This window comes from Corylus avellana, chromosome ca11 (genome assembly GCF_901000735.1).
Source record: "Corylus avellana chromosome ca11, CavTom2PMs-1.0".
NCBI classification, from domain to species: domain Eukaryota; kingdom Viridiplantae; phylum Streptophyta; class Magnoliopsida; order Fagales; family Betulaceae; genus Corylus; species Corylus avellana.
In genome coordinates, this window is record NC_081551.1 from 3,234,111 (window position 1) to 3,249,979 (window position 15,869).

General features: G+C 34.5%; 2 protein-coding genes across 2 annotated transcripts; both read left to right on the forward strand.

The window, feature by feature from the left end:
• The first annotated feature begins 970 nt into the window (after positions 1-970).
• LOC132165858 (uncharacterized) lies at positions 971-4,406 on the forward strand. The gene is given in 5 exon segments (XM_059576549.1): positions 971-1,328; positions 2,369-2,870; positions 3,116-3,317; positions 3,432-3,920; positions 3,999-4,406. Coding segments are annotated over 5 exon segments (1,959 nt in total).
• Positions 4,407-6,916: 2,510 nt separating this feature from the next.
• Positions 6,917-15,653, forward strand: LOC132165859 (ABC transporter G family member 1-like). The gene is made up of 10 exons (XM_059576550.1): positions 6,917-6,993; positions 7,995-8,111; positions 9,792-10,369; positions 13,211-13,290; positions 13,396-13,860; positions 13,953-14,039; positions 14,137-14,259; positions 14,493-14,687; positions 14,781-14,867; positions 14,954-15,653. The coding sequence occupies exons 1-10, from the start codon at positions 6,917-6,919 to the stop codon at positions 15,641-15,643; spliced, it is 2,499 nt and encodes an 832-aa protein (XP_059432533.1). The 3' UTR covers positions 15,644-15,653.
• Positions 15,654-15,869: the final 216 nt, after the last annotated feature.

The following is a 15,869-nucleotide window of genomic DNA, read 5'->3' on the forward strand; positions in this document are numbered from 1 at the left end:
ATATAAAAATAACATCTCAAAACTAACTCTTCAGGCGGTAAGCCGGATCCGGTCTAATGTGAATCTGATATCACCTACCGGCTACCGCCCATATATTGATTTGGCATTCAAACGTTAATACACAAACAATGCCCTCTTACCCACCGACAGCAAAAAGTCTGAAATAAATACATTTTTTTCATTGGCTGATCGAAACTGCCTGCTCTATTTGCACAAGTACTGTCTTGAAATGTGGACGGAAGCTATAGTAGATTTAATTAATGTGAGAAAAAAAGTAAAAATATTTTGTATGAAAAGGTGAAAAAAATTTGTTTTGTAATGATTTTTTTATTTTAATAATAATAATAAATTATTGATGTGATGTAAAAAGTAAGAAGATTAAAGTTAATTTTGAGATGAATAATAAAGTTAAGTCCCTTGACAAGCACATCTTTTCAATTATTACCAGTTTACCACTCTAGATGTACGGCGGCGCCACCTAAAAATATATATATATTATAGGGAAAAATCCACTTTACCTCCCTGAAGTTTCAGTGGTTTTTCAATTTGAACCCCAAAGTTTAAAAAGTGGCAATGTACCCCCCCAATGTTTCAAAATTTTTCAATTTAAACTTTCCGTTAAATTGAAAGAAAATCTCTAAAATTACATAATTACCCTCAGGCTTTTTTTAAAAAAATTTCCGTCCAATTTAACAGAAATTGTAACGGAAGGTTTAAATTGAAAATTTTTGAAACATTAGGGGAGTGCATTGCCACTTTTTAAACTTTGAGGTTCAAATTTAAAAACTCCTGAAACTTCAGGGGGTAAAGTGGATTTTCCCCTATATTATATGTCCCATTTGCCGTTTATTTAAATGCGTACCATGTCCATCTCTTTCTTCCTTGCTTCCTTGCAACGCATTTCTTCTTCTTCTTCAAATATTTCATCCTCTTTTTTCTTTTCTTTATTAATTATTTACCATCTTAGAACATGGAATTGGAGCAACTCATGTTGAGAGAGGTTGTTTCTGCTCAAAAAGTCAACAAAAACAACAGCAAAGCAAGTTCCAGCTGGAGCACCGATGCCGCAAACAGACCAAGCACTTCTCTACCATCCGACGACCGTTGCCGTCGCTCCGAATCCTCCGGGACTCTGGAAATGGGTGTGCCATGGAACTACTCCCCGGAGGAAAAACTATCTTGGGTGCGCTCTCAAATCATTGGCGGCGATGCAGAAATCAATTCTCCTTTCGGGAAAAGAAGACTCACTTATGCTGATCACACCGCCTCCGGCCGGTCTCTTCTATATATAGAAAATTACGTCAACGACAACGTTCTTCCCTTTTATGGCAAGTCCTTTACAATCTCGACTCTCACTATTTAATCAAATTGTTTTTCAACCAAAAATATAATAATCAACTATTAAACTCTCAACGTTCAAGTACTACTTCATTCATGTTTGACTTCAATTCTTGCCTACTACTATAAATGTTAAAGATAATGAATGATTTTCGAGCATTATAATACTAGAGTCCCAACTTAAGTTCAATTTTTGTGTTGTGTTTTTTTTTTTTTAAAAAAAAAAAAATTTATTTAAAAAAAATTAAAAAGCAAATGAAAAAAAATGTCTGAAGCAATAATATCTATTTTTGGTCATTCTTTTATTTGATATTTTTTAAAAAATGAAAATGATATATATTTTTTTTCGTAAAAATTGTCTTTTTTTTTTTTAAATGACATTTTTATGAAGAAAAATATCATTTCGTATTTTTTAAAAAACACCAAATAAAAGAAGGACCAAAAATAGATATTATTCCTTCACACATTTTTTTCATTTGCTATTTAGTTTTTTTTTTTTTTTAATAAAAAAATAAGGCAAAAGTTGGACTTAAGTTGGGGCAAATAAGTTGGGTACCTATTATCCCTCTATTTTTTTTTAGGCATGATGAGGTCATAACTTTTTGGTACAACTTTGTCCCAACTTTTCTCTTATTTTTATTTTTAAAAAAAAAAATTAAAAAATTTTGAAGCAATAACATCCAATATGGTCCTTTTTCTTAAAAAAAAAAAAAAAATTATTTCGTATTTTTTTAAATGGTATTTTTCTTCATAAAAATGGTCCTTTATATATATATATATATATATATATATATATAAGTCATTATTATGAAAAAAAGACAATTTTTTTTTAATAAAAATAATAAATAAATAAAAAAGACCACATAAGATGTTATTATTAAGATTTTTTTTATATTTTTATTTTTATTTTTATTTTTAAAAAAATATCACACCAAGAAAAAGTTGAGCTAAAGTTGTGTCAAAATATTATGCCCTTATCATTTTTTCTTTTTTTTATTCAACTTTTGAGTACCCAACTCTGCATACATAGGGAATACTCACACTAGTGACAATTACGTGGGGCATCGGACGACAAAATTGGTGCACGAAGCAACCAAATACATCAAGAAATGCTTGGGTGGTGGCCATGATGATGCCCTCCTGTTCTGCGGCTCTGGCACGACTGCAGCTATTAAAAGGCTTCAAGAAGTAATGGGTATTGCCGTGCCATCAATTTTGAGAGACAGGGTACTAAAATGTCTTGGAAAGGAAGAAAGGTGGGTGGTTTTTGTCGGACCTTATGAGCACCACTCAAACCTTCTTTCATGGCGGCAAAGCTTGGGTCAAGTAGTAGAGATTGGTTTGGATGATGACGGTTTGATAGACATGGAGGCTCTACAACTACAACTTGAATCGTATAAACACGCCAACAGGCCTATTTTGGGTTCCTTTTCGGCTTGTAGCAACGTGACTGGAATTTATTCGGATACACGAGCAATTGCTAGACTTCTTCACCAATATGGAGGTTTTGCATGCTTTGATTTTGCAGCAAGGTACGTAAATAGACATAAGGAGTCATGTTATCTTAGGTTCATGTCATTCTTTTAACTATCTTTCAACAATTTTTTTTATTTAAAAATTCAATGAATTATTCATTAAATTTATAAGCTCATGTGGGTTTGGTACAAATTTAATAGTAGATTTACCCAGATGAAAGATAGTCGAAAAAATGATTTTTATAATTTCAAATTTACATTGGTAATTGAATAAAGGTGCTAATTTCAAGTTTAATTATAAGTGGTCCTTACGTGGAGATTGACATGAGGTCCGGGGAGATGGATGGCTATGACGCCATTTTCCTTAGCCTACATAAGTTTCTCGGTGGCCCCTGATCGCCGGGCATTCTTTTGATGAGCAAGGCCCTTTATCTCTTAAAATCTTTTCCACCATCGACTTGTGGGGGTGGAACTGTTAATTATGTCAACAGCTTAAGTGAAAAGGTAAATTGATCCTCTTGTTTGGATAATTCTGTTGACTTGTCTGCTGGACCCAATTGCATGAAAAGTTACAAGCAGCATGTTTATCACATGTTAATCTACCATCGTCAATTGCAGGACACATTATATGTGGATGACATTGAAGAAAGGGAAAACGGTGGCACTCCACAAATAATCCAAACAGTTAGAGCAGCATTGGCTTTATGGGTAAAAGAATACGTTGGCTACCAAGTGATTGAAAAACAAGAGCAAGCCTACATACGAAGAGCGCTTCAGAAGCTTCTCCCAAACAAGAACATCTGCATTTTAGGAAATACAACCACCAAACGACAAGCCATATTGTCTTTCCTCATTTATAGTACAACCAATTCCACCTTGGGTGGCCTCAAAAACAATAGCAGAGAGATAAGGGATGCGCTTAACATGTGGGGAGAGACTGGGAACAAGAGAGAGAAACCTCTTCATGGACCATTGGTTGCATCACTCTTGAATGACCTTTTTGGCATCCAGGCTCGAGGTGGGTGCGCTTGTGCTGGACCCTATGGTCACGTCTTACTTAATGTCGATGGCACCCATTCACTTGCCCTCAGAGCTGCTATTTTAGAGGTAATTAAATACACTCTAATTCCTGCATGCCTTAATTGAAACTGTGAAAATTATAATGATTTTCTTAACTTTTTATAGGGGTACGTTGGAGCAAAACCCGGATGGACGAGAATCAGCTTTCCCTACTACATGTCGGAGGAGAAGTTTGAGTTTATTTTAGCTGCACTGGAATTTCTAGCTATTTATGGGCAACGATTCCTTCCTCTGTACCATTTCAATTTGAGAACAGGAAGCTGGACTTTTAAGAAGAAGGCACTTAAGGAGCTACTCAGGAAAGAAAATAATTACATTAATGTTCACGTCTTAAACTTAGAAGATTGCAATTCTAAAGCGTCTGACGACGATGAACAAAGAAATAAGATATGTAAATATAGAAACTATTTAGAAACGGCAAAGCACATTGCCAGTTTGCTTCCCAAGTTCCCTTCTCAGCCTAGACTTCCTGAGGATGATATGGATACCACGCTTCTCCAATTCAGAGTCTAGTTTAATTAATTCCAATTGTTTTTTATTTTTTTTCATCTTCTTTTTCGTAGCCTTTTTAAAATTTTACTGTAAATAATATAGTAATTATCATCTTTTCTTCTTAAGAGCAACTCCAACAGATTAGGTAAAAGAGCAATATTAATTACATTTAGCTATTATTTCTCTTTTTTCAGCTCTAACAAATTAGCTCCAAAAGAGCTAAACTAACCTTTTTGCTACAGTAATAGCAATTTCTTAATATTCACTGCAGTAGAATGATCATGTTTTTTTAATATTTTTTTTCCTCTCTTCTCTCTCCCTCTCCCTCTCCCTCTCCCTCTCCCTCTTCCTCACCGAGGCATTCTTAGTTTTCTGGACAAATATACCCAACAACCCCTCCTCTCATATTTCCCTCTAGTATCAAATCATTCTTCCTCACCTACACCCCATGAGACTGACCCAACTCCTCAAGACCAAGCTCTTGATTTTCTCTTATTTGTTGTAGTAGCTTTCGATTCCATATGGTTTGCAAGTAAGAGAGTTATCCATTGCAGAGAAAGCACCTAAGCCATGAATTTCCCAGCATGAGCACCAAAACAAACAAAAGATATGAAATAACCCTCAAGACCAAGCTCTTGATTTTCTCTTATTTGTTGTAGTAGCTTTCGATTCCATATGGTTTGCAAGTAAGAGAGTTATCCATTGCAGAGAAAGCACCTAAGCCATGAATTTCCCAGCATGAGCACCAAAACAAACAAAAGATATGAAATCCAGCTCCTAACTTCATATTAACCACATCTTAAATCATCCGAAATTCAAACAAAAAATTTCCTAGCATGAGCACCAAACCCACCGTCGTAGATTGGGTTCAGATCCACCATAGGCAGATCGTATCAAATCCTTCTTCTGGCAGCGTTGTTTAAGCTCCAAAAATTAAAGTTTTCTTAGGTTTTGGTGGTGCAAAGGGAGAGAGAGGAGAGGGAAGAGATAATTGCAGAGGTTGGCCATGGGAGTTTGGGTTGAGTCGGAGGGAGAGAAAAAGTGAGAGAGAGAGAGAGAGAGAGAGAAAAGTGAAAAAAATAAATAAATAAAAAAGATTAAATAATAATATTTAAAGAAAAGTAGAGATTGAAGTAAAGAATTTGTTGGAGCTTGAATAGAAAAATGACTCGGTAAAATAAAAAATAGTACTTTTTCACTAGGTGAAATACGGAGATGGTCTAATACTACTTCAATATACAAAACTAACACCAAATGTCATAAAAAACTATTAAGAAAAAAAAAGAAAAAAAAAAAAAGAAAAGAAAGAAAGGAGACATATATATATATATATATAAGAAACCGACTTAGTAAATACTGTGGCCAAGAAAGTACTGAATACTGGGAATCCTGGTCCGTAGTGCTGGGGAATTGCCCATTAATTTTTTTTTTTTTTTTTTTGAAATCCTGGCCATTGAATCTCATCCAAGGGTCTGCAAGTTGCCACATGTCCCATTAATTAAAAAAATAATATTTTTTTATTTAAATTGTAAAAATAAAATATAAAACAAAATAAAAAAATATGGGGTGGCTGGCCACCCCAGCTGAGCCATGGCATGGGAGTGGGCCGAAACAACCCCCAAGGGCCAGTTGGGGGTGGTCGAACCACCCCCTGGGGCCATGGGGGTTTCACAAGGTCCTTACTCTCTATGTTGTAAAAAAGCTTTGAGTTAAAAATTCTTTTTATTTTTGTAAAAAATAAGCGTCTCTGCAAAATAAAGAAATAAGCCTTTTGGGAGATAAATTCTTTCATGCTATCTCCTAAGAGCATTCACATTGGTTTATATATGTTTTTATGAAACATGGCTATATATCAAAATCCACTTTATTGAGTTTAGCTAATGAGTTTTAAAAGACATCGTACATCCGATTATTATTTTTTTTTTTTTAATAATATCATTTAAATTTGATTTTTTTTTTCTTTTATAAGGATTGTATTTTTCCTAGAGATAAAAGAGAGATGTAGAAGAGAAATAGTAGGAGAAAATTTTGGAAAAAGAGAGATGTGGAGAGATAAATAGCATATTAATGAGATGGATGTGTCAACCGTGCCTGTTCACAAATGTGACAAAAAAATAATGTATTTTGTATTTGAGATGCATAATCCAATGTAAATGGTTTTTTAGTGTTTTACTTATCTATTTTAGATACAAGTAAGAAATGGCCAAGCCATTGTGAGTGCATGTCAATATATGGCATTTTTCAAGTGTTTTGACGCCTAAAAATGACATAAATTCCGTAATTTAAGAATCTACAACTTATTGTTAAAAAAAAAAAAAAATCTACAACTTATTTAAAATTGTAGGGAATTCTAATTTGTACTACATGCTACAACATGCCCTCCACAAGTGTCATATTAGACCTGATCCATATATCTAATCTCGATCGGACTTGGTCTTTCCATTCAAATTCTGTGCCAAAAAAAATCCATGGTGGGTTCCCCAAGTATTTGGGAGAATGCATATATGTAACTTTCTCTGGGATCTCATACAATGACCAAATTATCGACTGGCATTACTTATTCATGTCTCAGACGTGAGTTTGGCAGGATTAAGGAACTTAAGATCTGGTAATGTGTTGTCCTGTTTTGGAAAATATCTTCCCTCCTTAGAGTTTCCAGCACTGTGGTTCACAGAAACAGAACATTCGGTGCATGTGGACAATAATTTGAGTGAGACTGAAACCCAAATGGAATTTTCAATCTGCATTATGTTGACTGTTTAGTCTTCAATGGAAGATATGAATCTCAAACATCAAATTGCAGACATAGCCATCAAGTTCGGACGTACAAGATATCATTTTAGCATTTTTGTTTTACACATGAAACAGCCAATATGCGTTTTACTTGCGTGAAATATAAGGGAATTTTGTTGATTAATTACTACGTTTAGAATATTAATTAAATCATTAAATTCACTCATTCTTGTTAAGATATCTACAGAGAATACAAATTTGATTAGTAGTTAAATATTCCAAGTGTGAGGGAAGGCCTTGTTTGGCAAAGACCTAATTAAATCCACTTTTTTTTTTTGTTTTGCCGACTCTCTAACCTTTTTACTTTTTATATCACATTAATTACTCTTTATTACTATTCAAATAAAAAACTCACTATAAAACAAAACTTTTTACTTTCAGCATATCAAGGTTTAGCTTATGCCTATTTACTTCTATAAACTACCATGTTATGCTTCAAAATTTTGAGATTCTGGACAACAACTAGCTTTCTGTTTCTGTCAACAAACTTGGGAAGACAAATAAATTTAAAAAAATACCAAACAAACTTGTTTTCGCTTGGCATAGTCCTAAAATCAGATCCAAACTAATTAACTAATAATTGATTTGTGGTGTTATCCTAGTCCTGAACTTATTAGAGTGTAAACATGCAGAAAGCGAGAATAAATGATTTGAAAATTTTAACAATAAATCACTTAACAACATCATTTATTAAATAAATATAGATTCAGAGCTTCCATCATTTCTATATTGAACACCGAACATATATCTAATCAAACTTGACGATGCGAGTCATTCGCTTGACATCTTTATCCTAGCGAATTTCTTACCCTATAGCCTAACAACTATTGGATTTAAGGCTAAACATAAACATAACATCTCTGTGACCATAAGGTCAAGCACATACAATAGTAAGTTCATGGTCGACAATATAAGTATACCATGTCATACGATGCAAATATCATTCATTTAATTCATAAAATTATATTTAAACATTTATACATTCAAAGCAAGCTAATATGTTATAAAATCAGTATGCTAATGACATATTATTTTAAAAGTAAAGCATGCTCAATCTTTAGACATATCGCATGTTGTATTAAAATCAGTTATGTAAGTATTTACTTACTTCAATCGTTCATTCACAAGCTCGAACATCCTGATCTCCTCGCTACTGCAAAACATACCCTAATATTATATACAATATATCGAGAATTCTAATCCATGGATATGAAAACCCCAGTCATGCCGTTGGTACACTAATCTATCCTTAAAACCTTAATTACTCATTTCTTGTTATTGTTGAACATTCGGCTTCTAGGTTGATCGTTCGGCCAACAAATGTCAAACGTTGGATCAAAGACATTGGAACTTTCGATGGATGTCAGAACGCATAAAAGACCCAAAATCCTACTCAAGTTTCATTCTAACTTAACCAATGTTCCTAATAACTTTATAAAAACATATTTTATCATAATAACACAATAAATATAAGGGGCAACTACCTCTTGTTGCCCTCGTATTGGTATTATTTAAAGAAAAGTTTATGTACCTTCTTTAAATTATTTATTTAATTGATAATGTTTCTTTAAATTTTTAATTTGGATAATATTTTCTTAAACTCTCAAAAAAATTGACAATGTCCACGTGGGAACACCAATTAAGCTTCTCCGAGAAACAAGTTCTAAATCCCGACAAACTGATTTCTCCCTTCACAACTAGCTTCGGCAAATTGTTTTTGAAAGAGTGTTGTTAGTTGTAGTAATTTTTTATTTACAAATTGATGTTATCACATTAACTACTAAACAATTAATAGTATTGTTACAATATTATATAGTAACGATCTGATGTAGCAGTATTACATTGATATTACGTACGTCAGCCACTAAACAATTAAATTTACTTGTCAAATTTTGTTTTTAATTTTTTTTATCATGTTATGCTACATAACAATTTGTAAAGGGTTATATAAAGAAATATAGTACAACAAGCTAGCACTTTTCAATAATTAAATTTTATTGTAGCTAGCTGTTAACTTTCACATTAATATACAAGGAATTATAACAAAAATTGCAACACCCCCAATATTTTCATTTATCAAAACACTAGGGAGAAAATGAGTAATACTAAAAATTATATTTTTATTTCACAATACCAGTCTCAACTAACTCTTAAACCAATTTTATTAAACAGAAAAATAAAAAATTAATTCTCAATATTATAAAATAATTATAAGATAAGCATTATTAAAAAAATTGGAACCATACAGCAGCAAATAATTCTAGAAGTTCCATTTTTTTTTTTTTTTTTCATGTCTGCACAAAAGGAGAGAGAGAGATTCGAACTAGTAACCTCCGCTTCATTAGGCGTGGTTCCAGCCGATTGAGCTACCTCCTGAAAGCTAAAAGTCCCTCTTGTGTCCTATTGGCGGGACGCGGCCTACACCGAGAAGGTTGGAACCAGAAATTAATTATGCTTCACGCTTTTTTTTTTTTTTTTTTTGAAGCTTCACGACACTTTCTGAATAATGATAAAACAACCAAAAAATAAATATAAATAAATAAATAAACATACACTTGTTTTTTTCAACTCTTTCATATAATGCTAGTGGGAGCGTAAATATATGCAATAAAGATCATCGTCTATCTCTGGGTCACCCTGTCTACACCAACAAACCAGCATGGATGAGACGGACGCCAAAGGCAGCAGCGAAAAGCCCTCAACTGATGTTCTTAGATGGACACCGAAGGCAAGCCTAACAGGATCGCATCTTTCACAGGCGGTGACAAGCGCAGGAGTTGTCGATTTAGAGATGCAAAGGCAAGGCTTAGCTTCTGAAGAAGCAGATGCTGCCAGCGTGCCCTCTACTGCCGACAGAATTTTCCCGTTTAACGTTGCTGGCTTCAATCCCGGTCGTCCGCAGCAGTCGGATGATGTTTATCATGAATCCGCACTGCCTCTGAGGTTCGGTTCAGAAGTTGTTGCAGAATCGTTGGGGGAGCAAGGAGAAAATTACGATCGTGCTGGTTCAGTGTCGAAGAGGGAGGGCGTTTTTTTGACGTGGAAGGAGCTGTGGGTTACGGTGGATGATGGGAAACGACGGCGCTTGCCGATTCTTCAGGGACTCACTGGGTACGCTCAACCCGGAGAGGTGCTGGCGATCATGGGCCCCTCTGGCTCTGGCAAATCAACTCTTCTCGATTCTTTGGCAGGTATAATAAAATGAATAGCAAGATGCTTAGGGTGTTTTTTTTTTTTTTATATGAATATTGTTTCTTGTTTTTATAGTAATTTTTTTTTTTTAAAAAAAAATAATAATATTCATGTGAATAAAGAAAAAACCATAATCGTATCCTTCGTGCATGGAGAGAGGAATTAATGCATGATTGATCTCTATTCTTATTATTTGGCCAGCTAAAATCGACTTTCAATGTCATTTTTACTACATAATCAAAAACATTTGAACAGAAGAAGAAAAATATTTGTAGAAACTTATAAAATAAAAAAAAAGGTTAAATACTCCATACCCCCATTGGGGTTTTTCAACTTTATTTTTTTTTTCACTGGAGTTTCATTTTTATCACAGGAGGTCCCTGTGGTTTTGATAAGTGACCAAATTAGTCCATCCGTTAGTTGACTGTACGGTGGCCCAATCAGACGTCGACACGTGGCATATATATTAATTTTTTTAAAAATTTTAAAAAAAATGTTTTCTTTTAAAAATTAAAAAATAAATACAAAAATAAAAATAAATAAAACCGGAAAATTAGTGGCCTGCCACTTTTAATAGTGGCCTCAAGCCACCCCATTCTGGCCGGATGGGTGGCCGAAACCACTCCTGGGAGCCTTGGGTGGTCAAACCACCCTAATGGTGGATTAGTGGTTATGGGCCATTTCATATTCCATGGTGAGCCGAGCCACCCTGCAGCATCAGTGGTTTCGCTACCCCTTTGGAGCCGGAAAAAAAAAAAATTTTTTTAAAAATTAATATATGTGCCACGTGTCGACGTCTGATTGGTCCACGTGTCAGTCCTAACGGTCAACTAACGGATGGACTAATTTGGTCACTTATCAAAACCACATGGACCTCCTGTGATAAAAATGAAACTCCAGGGGGGGAAAAATAAAGTTGGGAAACCCCAGAGAGGTATGGAGTATTTAACCCTAAAAAAAAAAAAAAAAATTGTATATCTTCAATTTTCTCGGGAAAAAAAAAAAAAAACATTTACTGACGTGCTTGTATGCATGCCCCAATAATGGGAAACGCCATTACTGTGGCTGGTCCAACGTTAAGTTGTGCGGTACATACTAACCAAAAATGTTACTATGACAAACATTTTTCATATAGGCTGTGTTTGGCAAAGACAGGACCGGACCAAAAAATCAAAAAAAAAAATTCTCAAAATCAATTTCAATATTCTTACTTTTTATATTACATCAATCACTTTTTATTATTATTTAAATAAAAAAAAATACTACAAAACAAATTTTTTCACTTTTTTATACAAAACATTCTTACTTTTTTCTCTCATACCAATCAAATCTGCTACAGTACCGTTCCACTCCCTTTTTCATTCCATTGCCAAACACAGCCTTAAGGGTCATTGTTCTAACACGTGTCCCACTACTAATAAAATAACAAATATTTATTATTTTATTATTTTATTAGTTAGTGAGACACGTGGCAGAACAATAACCATTAGATAAAAAATGAACGACCTAGATCTGAAATTTCAGAAACTGAAATTTTCTAAGAATTTTAGTAGATCCTGATCCAATCTATATTGGCAAGAGATTTTTTTTTTTTTTTTTTTCTTTGGTAATTGATACTGGCCGGCATGGCTGTAATAATGGCAGGAGTATATATATTTTTTTATTAATATTATTAAAAACATATATGTGAGACCTACGTATTTTTTATCTTGCATATCAAGAGACGTATCAGTCACACATATTAAAAAAATTATTTCAAACTTAGAAAATTCAATCGTACATAAAATAATACTTTTTCGTGCCCTAAATTCTAGCTCTTCACCGCCAAGCCTAATATGGTCAGCTGTATTGATCCATGTTGGCATGTTGCGTTTTTTATATTAATTCCTGAGCAATCCATCGTCCATGTTAATTTGCATTCATTTTGTTGTCTTTTATCATGTAAATGTCTATATATCTATTTCTCTCTCACATTTGGGATGTGATTTGTATTTATTATTAAGGGTCGAAAGTCGCTTTTATTTTTCTTGTTACACTTACAAAATACAATTATCTAATTCAAACCATCACACTCAAATTTAAAAGATAAATAAAAATGATTATATGAGTGCTAATACAAAGACATTAAGAATAAGATATTTTGGAAATTGTTAAATTATTATTTGCCCCACAAGAAACTAATTAGTTAACATGATTGAGTTTAATCATTAGTTAAATTCGAGCTCTCTCTTTCCTGTGTTGACCAGATCTGTAACAACCCAAAAAGAATCAACTTAAATAAACTAACAATAATAAAGCACCAAGGCCAAAGAAGATTAGATAACAAATTATAAAGATAGAAAAATCCAAAAGGTGGAAAATTTGTAGATACCCAATTGAGAAAAGAAAATGGGAATGTCGAGGCTTAATTATTCGAACAATCCAACTCTCAGAGTTCAGATCGAGTTCATTTATTTGCAAAGAAATGGAGCCAACGATATGAATTTTGACGTCAAAAGAAATAACAGAGAGAGGAGGAGCTAGCAGATATGTAGGTGAAGATGGTGGTGCTTATGCACATGTGGCTTGACTGCGTTGCTTAACTGCGATTTGGGGTTGGAAAAAAAAAAAAATTAAATTAAATTTGAGTAGAGAAATGATACGTGCAGTGCAGTCTTAAGCATTGAATTTAAAAATTCAAAATTTAATATTAATTTTTACTCTTACGTCAAAGATTGCACGTAGCTAGTAGCTGTTCTCCCACCAAAAACCTTGTCAAAGAAAAATAAAATAAAAAGCATAACAAATTAATAAAGCCATTGATTGAAATATGGAAGCTACTGACGATCAACTTATTTCAGGGAGGTTAAGTTCAAATACGCAGCAGACTGGGGAGATTTTGGTTAATGGACGCAAAGAAACACTTGCTTTTGGAACTTCGGTATGAAAAAAGGGTCATGTATATATGTTCACGTAAATATATAATGTGGTTGATCCATCGAAACGTTAACATATAATAATTTCTCTTATATTTTGCATGAAATAGGCGTATGTAACTCAGGATGACACCTTGATGACAACACTAACAGTAAGGGAAGCTGTATACTACTCGGCACAGCTCCAACTGCCGGACTCAATGTCAAGATCCGAGAAGAAGGAAAGGGCGGAGATGACGATAAGGGAGATGGGTTTGCAAGACTCCATGGATACAAGAATTGGAGGCTGGAGTGTAAAAGGGTTGAGCGGTGGGCAAAAGAGGAGGGTTAGCATTTGCATTGAAATCTTGACACGCCCGAAGCTGCTTTTCCTCGACGAGCCTACAAGTGGGCTGGACAGTGCAGCATCTTTCCATGTCATGAGCCGCATCACTAAGCTCGCTAGCCAAGATGGAAGAACTGTGATTGCATCAATCCATCAACCGAGCAGTGAAGTTTTTGAGCTCTTCAGCAATCTCTGCCTCCTTTCCACTGGCATGACTGTCTATTTTGGCCCTGTTTCAATGGCAGAAGTGGTAACAACAAATTCTTTTCAGCGTAGTTAGCATCAAAGGAATTGTTTCGAAGAAATTTATGAATTGTAAATATATATGTTTTTTTTATGCAGTTTTTTGCTTCAAAAGGCTTTCCATGCCCGACTCTGAGAAATCCATCTGATCACTACCTTAGAACTATCAACAAGGACTTCGATGCAGTAAGTGTATATAAACTTTTCTCGTTATCTTCCCCTTATTCTTGAAAGCAATCATCAAGGAAGAACTCAGTTGAGCCACTTGGTTGATCTACAATAGGATATCGAAATAGGGTGCGATGGCACAAGCACTGAGGAAGTCATAAATATCCTCGTCAAGTCATACGAGTCATCTGAGACATTCCAGCAAGTTCAGCAGGTCCTATCTAAGATATGCCACCAGGTATATATACAATGATTAATGATAAAATAATATTATTTAGTAAATTGTTATACGAATATCATATAATGTAATGACATGATAGTAAAAGTTAACCTTCGGATCAACAATGACTTGTAAAAAAAGAAAAAAAAAAAAAATGAGGGGTGATTTTCACTGTACATCATGTCATCTCAATCATAAGTGGATTATGATTAAAGTATAGAAATAATGAGGCTAGCTTCTTTGTTATATAGAAACAAGGAACTTTGGAGAAGAAGGGAAGCCAAGCAAGCTTCATTACCCAATGCCTAGTTCTAACAAGGAGATCTTTTGTAAACATGTATCGTGATCTAGGCTATTACTGGCTTCGCCTTGCAGTCTATATTGCACTGTGTTTATGTGTTGGGACAATTTACCATGACATTGGCTTTACTTATGGCTCAATCCAGGTAACTAATTATTAATGATATGAATGTCCATTTAATTATTTTGAGAACGACAATCCAGCACATCTTGAACATCATATACTTGTAAATTTCTAGGCTAGAGGTTCAATGCTGATGTTTGTTGCGGCCTTTCTCACTTTCATGGCAATTGGCGGATTCCCTTCTTTTGTAGAGGACATGAAGGTTAGTCATTTTGTTACTTAAATCTCGAATTTATAACTATTGGATGTGCTTAATTAATTTGTGCCTTAATTCTTCAACTGTGTCAGATCTTTGGGCGAGAAAGATTAAATGGGCACTATGGCGTTGGCGCGTTTGTGATTGGAAACACATTTTCTTCTATTCCTTACTTGCTCATCATCTCTTTAGCTCCTGGAGCTCTGGCTTACTACCTTGTAGGCCTTCAAAAGAGCATCGAACACTTCGCCTGCTTCGCATTGATACTCTTTGTGTGCATGATGTTGGTCGAAAGCCTAATGATGATTGTTGCGAGCATAGTGCCAGATTTTCTCATGGGTATCATTACCGGTGCCGGAATACAAGGCGTGATGATGTTGAACGGAGGTTTCTTCCGGCTGCCGGATGATCTTCCGAAGCCTTTTTGGAGATACCCAATGTACTACATTGCGTTCCATAAGTATGCAAACCAAGGATTCTACAAGAATGAGTTCGAAGGATTAACTTTCCCTAATATCCAAGCCGGAGGGCCTGCTACAATCACCGGTGACTATATCTTGAGAAATACTTGGGAGGTGGAGATGGGCTACTCCAAGTGGATTGATCTTGCTGTTTTGTTTGGAATGGTGGTTTTATATAGGCTCATGTTTTGGGGAATTATTAAGACTGTCGAAAAGGTTAGGCCCATTTTTAAAGCTCTTGGAGCTCTGCCTCCCAAGTATTCACAAGAATCACAACAGAGCATCGACAACTCTTCATTCACACTTTCACATGAAGCATAGATGTAGTGTTTTGTTTAATTTCCTACTTTGAATCTACCTAGTGCAGCAATATACGTACATATATAATACAATATTGGTCTTAAAGTTAATAATATGTATTCTAGTTGTATTTCCTTTGTTATTTGCTTTATTTGTAACGCATTTTATTGTGCATAGGGTGTAATTAGATGGACTGCTTCCAACCTTGTGTTCCGAGACATTTTCAACTAGTCTCGCATTCTCTCTT